This window comes from Perca flavescens, chromosome 5, assembly GCF_004354835.1.
Source record: "Perca flavescens isolate YP-PL-M2 chromosome 5, PFLA_1.0, whole genome shotgun sequence".
Classification (NCBI taxonomy): domain Eukaryota; kingdom Metazoa; phylum Chordata; class Actinopteri; order Perciformes; family Percidae; genus Perca; species Perca flavescens.
Genome location: NC_041335.1, coordinates 27,815,592 through 27,832,161, shown reverse-complemented (window position 1 = coordinate 27,832,161; position 16,570 = coordinate 27,815,592). Strand labels below are relative to the sequence as shown.

The following is a 16,570-nucleotide window of genomic DNA, read 5'->3' as shown; positions in this document are numbered from 1 at the left end:
CCAATAACAAATCTGGTACTAACACTCACACAGAGAAATTAAAAAAAAAAAATCGTTGTACATTTTACAGAGGATGGGGGGAAAAAGTGGGGGCTATAACGCCTAGAATTTTTTACCAGGGGCCCAATAGTAGGTAAACTTGGCAAGTGTTAATTCTCCGCAGACTGCATAATTCTAACTACGTCACTTTCATTTAGCCATGTGTGCCCTTTTTAAGTGACCGTAAATTTCTTACGGAACCTTTCATTGCTGTCCTACTGCACCTACACGGACATGTTTCTCCGGCACACTTGTTCGTAGACGCAACGTTTGAAATGGTAAATTTGATAGTTAACGTTTACTGGAGATATCTGTCAACGTGAAAATAACAAAACAGTTTAAGAAGCAATTAACTAATGATGTATATTAACGCGAATACGTTTTTATCGGAGCCAGTCCAGAAACTTCCTTTTTTGTGAACGTGCTTATTTTTTGCAGTCTTGCTAACAGGCTAACGTTAGGTAGTGAACATAAATGAATGTGCCTCTTAAACGTTAATGTTAATGATTTTGTTTATTTTGTAAATGTTACAGGCTGTTACCTTTCATACAGATCTAGGAGAGATTAAAATCGAATTGTTTTGTGAACGGGCACCGAAATCATGCGAGGTGAGTCAACTTACGTTAAAGTTAGAGTTACGTGCTCCAGCTCTTTGGCCGCTGGTTTCTGTTCTTTCAGAACGGGTATGAAAGTTGTCTCTTTAAAAAAAAAAATGTCATGTTTGGGTACGATTTATTAGAAAATGCAGACACCCTTTTGGGATAATAAGGCTAACGTGTCACTAATTTTAAAAGCCTATCTTTTACCCAACAAAGTTATGGAATATCCTAACTTTTTTTATTATTATTTACAGAACTTCCTTGCTTTGTGTGCTAGTGGGTTCTACAACGGCTGCGTCTTTCACCGCAATATTAAAGGTTTCATGGTTCAAACTGGAGATCCTACAGGTACGGGATTGGTGCATCTGTTGCATTTCATCACTGAAATGTCAAAATTCCCGTTCTCACTTTCTGTTCGTTGATCCCTGTGTTTTGATAAAAAAAAACATTCAGGCACAGGCAAAGGAGGAACAAGTATATGGGGCCGCAAATTTGAAGATGAGTACAGTGAACACCTAAAAGTAAGTACCTACTAACTCCCGCTTGTTTGCCTACGTCAGGAAGAAGTTTGACCTAATATTTAATCAGGGGTCAGTCTTAAATATTGTAACTTGTTCTTTTGCTTTCTTTTATTTCAGCATAATGTAAGAGGAGTGGTCTCAATGGCAAATAATGGCCCCAACACAAATGGCTCCCAGTTTTTCTTCACATATGCCAAACAGCCCCATCTAGACATGAAGTACACAGTGTTTGGAAAGTACGTAACCTTTTTATACAGATAAATGTTGCTTATGTGTTTTGACAGTTGGTTAGTGTGTGCTTAGTCTCTAAGACCTTCCTCGCCGCAAGGCTAGTTCACGCAGCATTCCCCAGATGGGAGAAAAAGATTCTGGTTTATTGGCATTTCTTTAAACCAATCAGAGCCACGGTGCCGCCTCGGGAAGGAACATGTTTTGGTGGAACGTGTACATTCAAAAGTTGTTTTACTCGTGCAACAGAAAACTCAGATTGGACAGATAGTCTAGCTAGCTGTCTGGGTTTACCCTGCAGATATCTGAGAAGCAGTTAACCATAGTCCTCAGAAATCCACCTGGAGTTTAGAATGCCAACACAAAGAAAGTGGGAGGTAACGGACATATGGCCGAAAGGAGTGGAATCCAACGGAATTTCCGGTGGCAACGGAGCAGTCCCGGATGTGGAACGTCGTGGATTTAGACTAGTGTGTGTGTGTGTTTGACAGTCACCGCAACATGACATCATGACTTTGCGTAAACATACACGCTACTTTCCTAAAGCCACGTGGTGTGTTATCTGTACGCATTTCGAGCTATCCGCGTGTATGTCTGCGCTATATACAGCAGACGGCAGTCTGCAACGTCAGAGTAAACGTACATGCCACGTGGTGTGTCATCGCGAGGCTACGTGTTATTGCGAGGCTACGGTTGGGTTTAGGAAACGTGACATGTGGGTTGGGTTTAGGAAAAGAAAAAACGTGTAAAGGAAACGTCACAAGCCAGAACCGGTTGGGTTTCGGAAAAGAACAAGTGGGTTGGGTTTAGGAAAACGATAAACGTGGAAAGAAAACGTCCCACGCGGGACACAATCCCCGCTCTCCTGGGTGAAAGTCCTGTGTTTTACCCCTCCTCCACCCCGGCCAAACTCCCTACGTGGATTTTCAGCCTTTTCATACACCTCGCTATGGCGTCAAGTCGCACACAATCGCAAGGTAATGTAAGTCAACGGAGGCCAAACGGCGTTGATAAACACGCTAAAAAGCGAGTATGCGTCTTGATAACACGCCAATACTGGCTTACGAATTGGCGTGTCATACAGTGGGGGAAATAAGTATTTGACCCCTTGCTGATTTTGCAGGTTTGCCCACTTACAAAGAATGCAAAAATCTACAATTTTAATCATATGTACATTCTAACAGTGAAAGACAAAATCCCAAAGAAAATTCCAGAAAATCACATCATATGAATTTATTAAAATTGATAACCATCTGATGAGGAAAAACAAGTATTTGACCCCCCTGGACAAACAGCAAGTATTCTGGCTCCTACAAGCCAGTTAGTCTTTCTTTAAGACACAGCCCCAATCCGAACCAATTATCTACATCAAATACACCTGCCTCACCTCGTTACCTGTATAAAAGACACCTGTCAACACCCAAACAACCAGCATCCAACATCACCACCATGGGCAAGACCAAAGAGCTTTCTACGGACATCAGGGACAAGATTGTTGATCTGCACAAGGCTGGGATGGGCTACAAGAGAATCGGAAAGCAACTTGGAGAGAAAAGATCAACTGTCGGTGCAGTTACCAGGAAATGGAAGAAGCACCACACCACCGCCAACCTCCCTCGGTCTGGGCCTCCACACAAGATCTTGCCTCGTGGGGTGTCCCTGATCATGCGAACGGTGAGGAATCATCCCAAAACCACAAGGGGGGAACTGATGAATCAACTCAAGGCAGCTGGGACCACAGTTACAAAAGAAACGGTTGGTAACACACTACGCCGTCATAGATTGAAATCCTGCAGCGCACGCAAGGTCCCCCTGCTCAAGAAGAAACATGTACAGGCCCGCATGAAGTTCGCCATTCACCACCTGGACGACTCAGAAGAGGCCTGGAAGAAGGTGATGTGGTCAGATGAGACCAAAATAGAACTTTTTGGCTTCAACTCAACTCGTCGTGTTTGGAGGGCAAAGAACACCGAGTACAACCCAAAGAACACCATCCCCACCGTCAAGCATGGTGGTGGCAACATCATGCTTTGGGGTGCTTTTCAGCCAAGGGGACGGGACAACTCCATCGTATTGAGGGGAGGATGGACGGGGCCATGTATCGTGGAATTCTGGACCGACATCTCCTTCCCTCAGTGAGAGAGCTGAAGATGGGTCGAGGATGGGTGTTTCAGCACGACAACGACCCTAAGCACACCTCCAAAGCAACAAAAGAGTGGCTGAAGAAGAAGCACATCAAGGTTCTGGAGTGGCCTAGCCAGTCTCCAGACCTGAATCCGATTGAAAATCTTTGGAGGGAGCTTAAAATTTGAGTTGCCAGGCGACAACCTCGGAACCTGAATGATTTGGAGGCTGTCTGCAGGGAGGAGTGGGCCAACATCCCTGCCGAAATGTGCACAAACCTTGTCACCAACTATAAAAACCGTTTGACATCTGTGCTGGCCAATAAGAGCTTTTCTACAAAATATTAACATGCTGTTTGTCCAGGGGGTCAAATACTTGTTTTTCCTCATCAGATGGTTATCAATTTTCATAAATTCATATGATGTGATTTTCTGAAATTTTCTTTGGGATTCTGTCTTTCACTGTTAGAATGTACATATGATTATTTCCCCCACTGTACATACGCCACTTCATGAGATCAGTCTGGTTACTGATTGATTCAAATAGAATCTATAATTGCTGCTGAGCTGACCTCTTACACTCCAACATGTAGGATTATAGATGGCCTGGAAACACTGGATGAACTGGAGAAACTGCCTGTCAATGAGAAGACGTTCCGACCCCTGACTGAAACCCGGATAAAGGATGTAACCATTCATGCCAACCCTTTTGCTGGATAGACAGCTTCCTCTTCAAATGTGCGGATAGGCCTTTAACACAAAACTTGGACTGTGATATTTCCAATAAGCCTATTGATACAGTGTAATATAGCTTGCCGAAGTAAAACTGGATAACTTGTCAGAGGCTAGAAAGTTGTAGAGAAAGTCCACAGGCGGCAACAATGAACACGACACTGACTCTGAAACTGTAAAATGCGGATTTGTCTTAACAAAATTACGTTTTTATATCAGCATTTTCTGATCGTAATGACCCAAAATTTGAATGAAATTTGGGTGGAAAAATACTGGTTTAAAGAAGTAACACCTTAGTCTCTGTCCAAGGAGTAGTGCCAGTTTTTGCCTCCTGTAGAAAGTTTTAGGGGTATGCTTTCTCCAGTTTGTAGCTAGGTATGGTAATGATTTTTAAGACCTGTTTTGCGTGCAATTTTTAGACCCATCTTGATGTGACAAAACCCTTGTGAATGACGAATTATAGGTTATTATTCTCTTATCTTTACATTCACAATCCAGTCCAAAAAAAACATGTCTGACTTTCTACAGCACTGCTATACATATTCTGATCCTTTTATTTCTAGGCTATGTAAATAAATTGTCAATGTTTTGTATTAAATACAACTTTTATAACTCTGTTTTTAGTGTTCTTTCAAAACGTTTTCTGCTTGCAAAAATGCATATTTTCAAATATCACCACCTAAAAATACAAAGTTCTCAATTGGTTGGAGGGCCAAAAGAAGGTGCAGTGTTGTCGTATGTGAACTACAAATCAATCCGTAAATACGTACTACGTCATCAGTGGTGGACGAAGCATGTCGGAACAATAGCCCTGCTTCTAGCAGTTTCATGTTCATGCAAACTACATGAAAAGCCCACAGAAAGCATGGCTTCAGACGATGCATTCAAAGTAAGTCCATGTGGTTTAATGTTTCCGGGCATTTTATCATTGCTTTTTTACTTTTTCCAGTATGAGCTAAATTACAGTAAATTTATTTAAGTTAGCGTTACTGTGCGGCCACCTGACTGTGACTATGTGTTCCAGGTGTCTTCCCTGAGGGGGAAAGTGACCCTGATAACGGGTGCCAGCTCGGGCATCGGGGCAGGCACGAGCGTCCTGTTCGCCAAACTCGGAGCTCTGCTGGCTCTTAACGGCCGCGACGTGGAAAACCTAAACAAAATAGCCAAACAGTGCACTGACTGTGGAGCTGCCGAGGTAACTCTTATATTAGGCGGCTGCATATATGAAAAAAAAACTCCTAACCCTAAAAAAATTCTAACAAAAGGTTTCTCAGCTGTTTGTTGTAGTATTAGGTGTCCTTAATAACATACTACCAAAGTTTGACCACTATATAAGTGTAATTTTCAAGATGGCGTCCAAGATTGGCAGGAAGCCATGCAGGTAGGGTGACCATACGTCCCGGTTTGACCGGGACAGTCCCGATTTTGAAGTTAATGTTCCAAGCCTGTCGGGACGCTAAAATGTCCCGGTTTTAGGAGGAGCGGCGTCAGACGATTTTGCAGGGGCTTGAGCCCCGAATGTTTTGAGTGTAGTCCCAAATGTAACTTTTTCCAGATTATTTTTCCGAGGCGAATAGAACGGGCAGCTACATGCAGGGTCCGACCATGTTGTGTTTGTTGCTATCACCTAGCAACCGTCTCTATGTGGAGGAAAAGCTGTGAAAGCCGGGTGAAGTTTTCGGAGGAATCCTAGCCAAATCAGTGTAATACATTGATGCCATCAACACAAAGTTAAGGAGCGCAATACTAATGATTTAGTTTGAAGTTCCTGTGACGTGATGTTTACCGTCTATTGTTCAGACTCAACCACACGGAGCTCTGAAGAAGACCTGTGCGTCTGTTAGTGTCCACTCTCTCTGTAAAATGCAGCGCAGCCTCAGGTTATAACTGATGCGCTCTGCTGTCGACATGCTGCGGTAGATGTGTTGCGTTTGTGCTCCGTGTATTTCTGCAGTAGATTCGGTTTTCCACCTCCGATGTAGAGCAGCATACGGCCACTTCCCTAGCTAAACTCTTTGTCTCATTCAGACACCCAAACAGGGCTCTGTGTCTGTCAGAAGGTCTGAGAGCTACAGCAATCACGTAAAACCAGACTATGGTGCAGGTAGATTTCTGAAATAGTGACTTTATTATTGTAATATCCTATTATAACTTTATTTTTCTCAAAATCACGACTCCTCCAAATCACAGAGAACACAGATATACTGTATTTTGAATGTGCACAAAGTTTTGGACATTGCTCAAACACATCTGAAATATTACAGTCCAGGGGTTTATTAATAGGCCTACATTAACAACAAAAGAGCAAAACAGGAGGGAGGAGTAAATGATGCCTAGGCTACATGTGTGCTGACTCAGCTATAATTAGAAAAGTCCATCCAAAGGAGAATACATATTTGAAAGCAATACATAATGCCTGTTAGCCTTACTTCAATATATTCCATTATGTTTTTATATTTGGATTGTAATCTATTTTTCTCTTTACATAACGATATTTGCAGCATTTGCAGGAAATGAAGTGTTTAATGCTCAAAATGTTCAATCATTTTAATTCTTTTGGTGTTATTGGAATAAATAACAATCTTTTTTAGAAAAGTCTCAACATAAATCTCATTCTGAACTGAAAAAGGCTGTTGCTGCAATTTTGTTAATTTTACCGAAAAAACAAACAAACATTTATTATTAGATGAGGAGCCTATGATCAAAATAATGAAGTTACTGTCTATGTCTGACCTCGGCTGGCACATGTTCACATTAAAAAGCGTTTGCGCGTGCACAAGCACTACGGTCAGACGCAAAGTGTCATGTCTACATGCAGGAAGCCCTCAAAATATCCTAACTCCTTCATTATTTGACCTAGCTAAGTAATCTTGGTGTCAAACCCCCTGTTTTCTGGGTCTATGAATCCATTGGGCTTGTCTAAATTGCACTGACATGATGACATACTTATGGAATACATTTTGTGAGATTACTGTAAGGTTTTATCTTTTTTGGGGTGAACCAGAGATGTAAACGATTTAGCCTATGTCATGTAACTCCTATTCAGTACGCGTTTTTGGACACATACCCTTTCTTTGCTAAAACACAGACTTAACGTTCAATGTAAAAGTTATTACACCCAAAAGTAACTTAAATTACTTTTACCACCACCACACCTAGGGCTGGGCGATATTGAGAAAATCAGATATCATGATATTCTTGACCAAATACCTCGATATCAATATTGAGGCAATATTCTAGGGTTGACAATTGGTGCTTTAACAAAATATCTTCACACTTAGATTTTAGACAAATATCAACAGTAATGTTGACATAATGTCTAAGTGGGGAAAAGGCAAATCATAGAACAGGTACAACAGTCTGATAAGTTCAGAAAATGACATCACTTTACCGTAATGCAGCCTTTAAAACCAGGAAAAGACAACACTTATGCCATATTACGATATCCAAAATCTAAGACTATCAAGTCTCATATCATGATATCGATATAATATCAATATATTGCCCATCCCTAACCACACCCCTCCTCACTGGGAACAGTTATTTTCCCTCACTCTGGCAACAGGTGCAGCCCCCTGTCTCCATGGTACCTGAACCTTCAGAACTCCTATATTACGTGTGGTGGGTAAAAACAAAAAAAAAGAAGAAAAAAAGAACAGAAAAACAAAAATATACACTACCGGTCAAAAGTTTTAGATTACCCCAATTTTTCCAGGTTTTTATTGAAATTCATGTAGTTCAATGTCTTATTGTACTCTGAAATGAAAGAATAGAAAAAATTAACAATTTAAGTTAAAAAAGAAATCATGGAATCAATTTATGAACCAAAATATATTCTACATTTTTGACTCATCAAAGTAGCCCCCTTTGGCAGATATAACAGCTGAACACACTCGTGGCATTCTTTCTACAATGGAAATCAAATATTCTTCAGAAAGTTCTTCCCAACTCTGTTGCAGAAGTTCCCATAAATGTGTGGCACTTGTAGGTTGCTTTGCTTTCACTTTTCTGTCCAGTTCATCCCAAACCAGCTCAATGGGGTTTAAGTCTGGTGACTGTGCTGGCCACTCCATGTTTTTCTCCGTCTCCATCTTGTTCTTTTTTCCTAAGGTAGTTCTGGCATAGCTTGGACTTATGTTTTGGGTCATTATCTTGCTGTAGGATGAACCCCTGACCAACTAGGCGCATACCAGAGGGTACTGCATGGCGCTGCAAAATGCTGTGGTAGCCGTTTTGGTTCAGGGTGCCTTTCACTCTGTACAAATCACCGACCCTGGATCCAGCAAAACAGCCCCAGACCATCACGCTTCCTCCTCCATGTTTGACAGTTGATGTCACACACTGAGGAACCATCCTTTCGCTTACTCAACGGCATACAAAAATCCTGCGTGATGAACCGAAGATTTCAAATTTTGATTCATCAGTCCATAGCACCTTCTTCCAGTCTTCAGTAGTCCATTGACGATGTTTCTTGGCCCAGGCAAGCCTCTTTTTCTTATTCTGACGTCTTAGCAATGGCTTTCTTGCTGCAACTCGACCTATCAAACCTGCAGCACGAAGTCTTCTCTTTACAGTTGACACTGAGACTTGCTTATTACGACCACTATTAAGCTGTGCTTGAAGCTGTTGTCCTGTGAGCCGCCTATCACGCAAGCTGTTGACTCTCAGAAACTTGTCTTCTGATTCTGTTGTGGCTTTGGGTCTGCCAGACCTCTTCCTGTCAGAGTTTCCCCCAGTTTTTAAGTGCCTTTTGATGGTGAAGAATACTGTACTCACTGACACCTTGACTTTCTTCGTAATTTCTCTGTAGGAAAGACCAACATTCTTAAGTGTTATGATGGTCCGTCTCTCTTCCATTGTTTATTGCCTTTTCCCCACCATTTTTATAGCAACACACTACTTTCTGCCCGAACAATACTGTTCATATAATGCTCACGAGGGTACGGTACCACAGTGTGTTCCAACAATACTTTTATACAAAAAGAGGGGGTTGTAAGTAATCCAGACAAGTTGGAACACCTGTGGGAATTGGTAGCACCAACTTTCAAAGCTTGATCAACCTCCATTGCTGCAGAACAGCTTTACGTTGGTAACCCAGTTCTTGTTCCCTGAAAAAGGCCTTTTTGTAAAATTCTGAAATGTACATTATTTTTCAGTTTTGAGTAACCTTACTTTTTTTAAACTTCAGGCACTTACCTTTTTACCATTTCAAGCTATTCATTGGACTTGAACTGCTAAAAATTTCAATAACAAAACTAAAAAGATTGGGGTGTTCTAAAACCTTTGACCGGTAGTGTATATTACAGCACAAATGTCTTATTCTCAGACACATGCTCAGTGTCATTTTATGGGGGTATCAAAAGAACATTAGAAAGATTTCTAACACATGACAAAGGCCAACAATGTGAGTGTATTAAGAGAGGATGACATTGTTGGATTAGCTTGAGGAAAAAGTACACTCCAAATGCAATTTTGACCATGAGTCATATTTTTGTAAACCAAGAAACTTGCCCCATTTGCTCTGATGTGGTAGAGGTTCATCAGAAGGGAGCTGATGGACAGAAACCACCAACACTAGGCAAAAGGCTATGAGAAATATGCAATTACTTAAGGGAAATTTTTATTATTAAATTGTAATTGTATTTGTCCTTATTTTTTGCATAAATATGCTTGTAACCAATTGCTTTAATATATATAATTGTGCTTGTAATCAGTTATTTATCATACAAATATGCTAATTAGAATATTACATGGCTAAAACATGTATAAGGTACCAGTATTCATGGTGTAATAGGAATACAAAGGAGTAATGGTATTTTTAAGGACCTGGCGGCCGCCATTTTGAAAATGGGGGCTTTCTTGAAGTCAAACTTTGGTAAACTTTTAGTATGTTTTTAAGCACATCTGATACTACTGTAAACCACTGAAAAATCTTTTGTTAGAATTTTTTTGAGGTCAAGCCATATTTGCAGCTGACTATATACTGATCTGTACACTAGCTATGTAGATACAGTTTAACATGCTGACACTGCCAAAGTTCCGTTGTGTGGACCGGGAGAAGCCTGACTATGAAGAGAGAACGTTTTTTAAGATCCTACACTTTTGTGTTTTTTTTAATAGAGTTTGGTGTGGCGTGGCGTTTGTATAAATAAGTAAACTAACAAACAATAAACAATGACCAGAGCCTCACGCAAAATTACGAATCCCACTATGGCCACTCCAAGACCCGCCCTACGAAGCAGCTCGATTGGTTGGGGTTAGGCATTTGACCTCGATTGGTTAAGGTTAGGTTTAGGGGATTGGTCAGGAGATAGGACCTGTACATGTAAGCATGGACGCTTGGCCAATAGTAGTGTGTGAATGCTATTGAAGGGCGGGTCTTGGCGTGGCCATAGTGTGTGTGTGTGGGGGGATATCGCGAGCCTCACACATTCAATTGCCAGGGGATACTGTCAGTACCTTTTTTTTATATACGGTATGTCAATGGTCAGTACACGATCCGTGCTGCCTGCACAATTAGTTCTGCACATGCGCAGATGAAAATCTTGTTTTACGATAATTTACAACGTTAGACATTAGCTGTTAGCTATATAAACTAACGTTAGCTTCCCAATGGAGGCTAACGGCTGGCCGCTAGTGCAATGTCGTAAATCCTCGTAAAACAGGATTTTCATCTGCGCATGCGCTTAACGTCTTGCACGTGCGCAGAACGGATTGTGCAGGCAGCACGGATCGTGTACGTACCTAGCCTGACGTGGTCCTACTCAGATTCTAGTCAGAACTTCCCGACCTCGAATGTTGTGGGCGTGGCCTAAGTTCGGCTGGCATCCAGGCTAGTACGTACGTACCTTACCTGTCATCAATATGTTTGGCCAAAATGCATTGTGGGATGAGCGCATAGCATATTTTAATATTTTTTGTAATATTAAGCATAAAACACTGTACCTTAGGATCAAACTAAATTACATTTGTTTAATGTCAAATATGCAGTATGTAAATACATGTACACGATATAAAGTATACATGTAAGACATACAATTGCAATTGAAGACTAGCAATCCAGCTTACTTTATCATCCACACATTACTGCCTTTAACAAAGCCATTTGTTCTGTATTGTGTGAATACATTTTTGAAACAAATGCCATTATTGACGGAACATAATGAAACTATGAATGTCTACGTGTTTACCAGCCTTTGCTTGTTCCCGGAGACCTTACTGATGAGGAGACCGTGAAGAAGACAGTGGAGCAAACTATCGCTCACTTCGGCCGGCTGGACGTCCTCGTCAACAGCGCTGGTATCCTGGCCATGGGCAGCATAGAGACAACGGACCTGGCTCAGTATGACAGGATCATGAACATCAATGTCAGGTAGGATTTCAAACCCCTGGCGTCATAACACCACAGGGACACATTACGGCTGAGTTGACAGTAGGAGAACGGGTGCAGTGACGGGGATATGTCCGGTGAGGTGGCTCTTAAATGTAGCATTCAATTGGAAGTTGGCTGAAGTGATTTACTTTATATCAAAAAGGACTTGGGATAGATAGGTATGTTATATTTTCATTTTTTTTAGTTACGTCAGCACCTGAACAAAACTGAGAATTGTCAGTTTTATTTTAATATTTGAGCAAAAACAACCAAATGTTTTGAGTGCCACGATAATAAGGGAGATAGAAATTAAGAAAAAGAGCTTTTTTATTAAAAAATTATTCATGTGTGCTGTTAGTTTTTTATGAATCTCACTGTATGCACAGTACGTGTAATATACTTGACTGAATCTAGATTGGCTATTATACACTATATATGTATGCATGAATGTGAAGGGGCATGACTGCAAGACACTCATATAGACAAAGACATATTGTCCATTTGAAGTGGAATCTGTAGTTTTGTAGTTCATATAATATCATAAAGGACATCTCAAATGTATCACTGCATTTTATGTTATGTGTTGCGTTCAGATGTGCTGCTAACAAATGTGAACATTAATAATACAGAATTGCATCTCAGAAGTGAAATATAATTAATGTTGTGCTCACCCACGGATTTGGCTATAGAGGACATCAGGCACACGTCATAAATCAAACAGGAACACTAGGTCAATCAATGACCAACTAATCTAAATGTGTGAATGTAGGCGTGATACTGCTGTTATCCTGCTGGTGAATCCCATCACAGATCTTCCAAAGTAATTGTCCTTTTACTCCCCAACTTGATATTAAATGTTCAAGTATGTTTTCTTTTCATTTTAGTTAGAAAGTCCCCTAACTGTTGTTTCATGTTCCAGAACTGTGTACCACCTGACTCACCTATGTGTTCCCCACTTGATCAAGACCAAAGGCTCCGTCGTCAATGTCTCCAGCGTCAATGGACAGAGATCAGTGAGTATTAAGCAGCTGGCCATATACTGTATTTTCCTCTACATGTTGCCCGACACTGTTTTCTCTCTGTAGTTCCCCGGTGTGCTGGCCTATTGCATGTCCAAGTCTGCCATTGATCAGTTCACACGTTGTACAGCGCTTGGTGAGTGAGACATTTTGTCTCTTTATATTGTATGTTCAGCATTTTAAAAGTTTAAAATATGAATAACATAAATCCTTTTTTTTTATTTCAGAGCTGGCATCAAAGCAAGTTAGAGTGAACTCTGTCTGGTAAGTTTTTTCAGTGAAAAATCTTTTGTATTTTTATGGTGTTCAGTAATTGACCTCATTTGTATTCCCCTGCCCATTCATATTTTGGATATGTACAATTAGTTAACACACATCCTATGAATTAATACTAATTTTTAGGGCTGCAACAACGAATCGATAAAATTCGATTACTAAAAAAGTTGGCAACGAATTTAATTATCGATTCGTTGTGTCGCGCAACTATTAGGCCACCTAGTCGTGGAGATAACAATTTTTTTTGAGTTGAGTGCAGAGCGGAGTAGAGCGGAGCAGCGCGGAGCGAAAGAAAAAAAAAAAAGAGCAGAGCGGGGGTAGAGGAAATACGGAGAGAGACCGGAGAGACCCGTAACGTTGTTCTGAAACACTCGGCGGAGGCAGAGAAATCAGTACGACCCAAGTCATCCAAGGTGTGGGAGCATTTCACACTAAATAAATCAAAAACGTGTTAATTGCAAGATAAGCAAAAGCGACACGGCATGGCACGGGCACACCACGGTGATGAGTCAGCACCTAAAACGTAAACATGTTGGAGTCGTCGATGAGGAGGAAGGGAGTTCAACAGCAGGGTAAAGTCACTACACTATCCTACTTCTGTTCCGTTCTGAAGTGAGGAACGTACCGTCCCTCCAGTAGCTCTTCTGGTGCTGCTGTTTACTCGTTATCCAGCAGACTAGCATGACAAGCTAGCGTTAGCTCGGTAATGTTAAGAAATGTCTAAAAGACGTTTCGTTCGATTTCTGGAGGAGGAAGGAGAGGCTTGGGTCGAATTGAAAGTTAAGCAAGAGGTTTAATAAAACAACATGAAAAAGACAGTCAAAACACAATCAAACATAAAACATAAAACACTGCCAGCAGCAGACTGCAAAACATGCTTCCCCTGTCGGGTCACAGTTAGCAGCCATGCGACATGACAAAACATATACACTGTAAACAGCGGACTACAGCAGCTTCCCCTTGCGGGGTCACAGCTGAAGTCCTGAGACAGTCTCCGGATCACACATTTATTCCCTCCACTTGGGTGGTTCCTCAAAATGAAATCTTCCCCTATTGGTCAGATGTCTCTCAAAAGAAAAGGTGTACGTTCCCAATCAGTGTCTTGAGGCTACACCCGGTCACAGGATCTTACCGAGACGGTGTCAATTGTTTCCAATCTACAGCAATACTCGTTCTTTGTCTTAATCACGTCTGGCTCAACAGGGGATGGCTCCCCAAAAAGAGACAACAGTTACCTTTTCTGTGGGGACAATGAGTCTCCTACAGTATGCTAAATAACAGCCATGACCTAATTAATTCTTTAGAAGCTAGAGTTTGGGTGAGGCAGTCAAATGCTGATTAGTGTATTTGATTAGATCTAGCAAGTACATTGTTTTCAAAACAATAGCCGGGTTTTAACTTTTTAACTTCAACAGTAATAACAGTAATAAAGCATGGGTTGTACACTTTGCAAGACTAAAGACACGGTTTTATTCACTCGCCTTTTTTGGCCCATTAATTTTTCAATCTATTATGTATATATTATGTGCTTTGTCCCATATCAGTTATTGTTGACAAATATAATAGTGTGTGGTGTATAAACGAACTTAACTTGCACTTACTACAATGATGGTAATAATTTAATGAATGTGTGTGTGTGTGTGTGTGTGTGTGTGTGTGTGTGTGTGTGTGTGTGTGTGTGTGTGTGTGTGTGTGTGTGTGTGTGTGAGACTGTCTTTCTGTCGGTCTGTCTGTCTGTCTTGTCTGTATATGCTATTTGGGTTACTTACCTTTACGCAACTATTAACTAAAACAATAAGTATGCATGTATTGAGTTGATGTAAATTAATGCTTTTTTTTATCCGATTCATCGAGTAATTGAAAAAATAATCGACAGATTAATCGATTATTAAAATAATCGTTAGTTGCAGCCCTACTAATTTTAAAAAGCATTGATACCAGTTGTTTCTGTTGGAAATGAAATGTGTGATGCACCATATGTTGTGTCCTTGCTCCTGCTGCATCTCTTCAGCCCCGGTGTGATCATCACAGATGTCCACAAGAGAGCAGGACTAGATGAGGACCAGTATGCCCAGGTAACACATCATGTCAATAAAACATACTGTAGGGATTCCTTCATCCTGGCATCTGATAGCACAGAAGACAATATTGTAAGGCAGTCAGCCTTGTGTCAAAGTAGTCCATGTCCACGACGTTCCACTTCCCGGGATTGCTCCGGTGCCGCCGAAAATTCTGCCTGATGTCCGTTACCTTCCGGTTTCTTTGTATTGTGTTAGCGTTCTAAACTCTGGTCAATTTATGGGGACTATGGCCTGCCCCTTACAATAAGGTACTGTCCCACATAGATCAATTTTAAAACTAATTTAAAAATCTGGCTTTTAGAAAACCAAAGCTGCATTCACTTTTAACTGCCTCACACATTTCATTATATGTGACATTTACATGTTCTGTTGTATTTTGTCTGGACTGTTGTTGTTAGTGTTTGTCTTGCCTCTCAAATTATGAGGGTGTTGCATGCTTCTTACGTTTTATCTGCCTGTGGACAATAGATGAAAACTAGCTATGGTGATAACTCTAGCATATTACATTGTGTACTTGTACTGATGTCCATTAATATGCACTGTCCCTATCTAAATAATGAGAAAAAAACAGCTAGCTAGACTGTCTGTCGAATTTGAGTTTTCTGTTGCACGACTAAAACAGCTTGAACGTACACACGTTCCACCAAAAACAACTTCGTCCCCGAGGCTATTTTGCAGCGGGGCTCCATCCGGCCCATAGCGCCGGCGATGACGATTGCGATCGGTTTAGAGACATGCCAATTAACGAGAGCACGTTTTCTCTCCCGGCCCGGAATGCCCTGTGGACTAACCAGACCCTCCTCCGCAGCGCTGCGGAGGAAGGTCTGGCTATGCGAGACTAGTGTCAAAGTTACATTGAGTGTCTTTCACCGCCAGTTTCTCGCAAAGTGTAAGCAGACCCATGCCCTCGGTCGACCAGGGGAGGTGGAGGAAGTGGCCCACAGCATCGCCTTCCTGGCGTCTGATGCTGCCAGCTTCATTACTGGAGTCAACCTACCCATCGATGGGGGCCGCCATGCCATGTGCCCAAGATAAGATCATGTATGTAAAGATACAGCAGTCTGCTAATATAGTACTTTCAACCTCTAAGTCATCCTGTGTTTTTTGTATCACAAATCCATCCCCCTATTGCCACTCAAAGTGGGGGAGTTGATAGGACACCATTTTTCTCCATGTTTACAATGGTGGCAGCTGTCAGGATTTGACCGTTCCAGGTATGAAATTAAGCTAAAAATGCACCGCCAGAAATAGGCGTACTTGAAAATGCATTTTCTTTTCTCACTTTGTTACAAAATTTTCTTTAAAAATAATCTGCTTATCAACAAAGGTTTCAGACTTTTATTGAATTACCTGTTGAGTCATTAGACTTCATTTTCGCAGCATAAAATGTCTGTACAGACCAAACACTGTAAGCTCATTTGCTGGGGTAGTGTCATGTCGTGCACTGTAAGAAATCCTCTGAGTTTATAGACTGGCAGGACCAACCACCATTTCTGCACCTTTTTGAGTGTCAAATGCATAAACAGTAAATAATAAGGATGGTAATGTCCTAAAATACAGTTGATTGTCTAGCACAGAAA

At 41.2% G+C, this 16,570-nt stretch overlaps 2 protein-coding genes across 2 annotated transcripts; both read left to right on the top strand.

The window, feature by feature from the left end:
* The first annotated feature begins 211 nt into the window (after positions 1-211).
* ppil3 (peptidylprolyl isomerase (cyclophilin)-like 3) lies at positions 212-4,854 on the top strand. Its single transcript, XM_028577326.1, has 6 exons — positions 212-317; positions 573-647; positions 893-986; positions 1,092-1,159; positions 1,277-1,395; positions 4,104-4,854. The coding sequence occupies exons 1-6, from the start codon at positions 315-317 to the stop codon at positions 4,228-4,230; spliced, it is 486 nt and encodes a 161-aa protein (XP_028433127.1). The 5' UTR covers positions 212-314; the 3' UTR covers positions 4,231-4,854.
* A 152-nt stretch (positions 4,855-5,006) lies between these two features.
* zgc:101858 (3-oxoacyl-[acyl-carrier-protein] reductase FabG) lies at positions 5,007-16,079 on the top strand. Its single transcript, XM_028577192.1, has 8 exons — positions 5,007-5,131; positions 5,267-5,437; positions 11,436-11,614; positions 12,534-12,627; positions 12,700-12,769; positions 12,861-12,897; positions 14,921-14,984; positions 15,867-16,079. The coding sequence occupies exons 1-8, from the start codon at positions 5,108-5,110 to the stop codon at positions 16,023-16,025; spliced, it is 798 nt and encodes a 265-aa protein (XP_028432993.1). The 5' UTR covers positions 5,007-5,107; the 3' UTR covers positions 16,026-16,079.
* Positions 16,080-16,570: the final 491 nt, after the last annotated feature.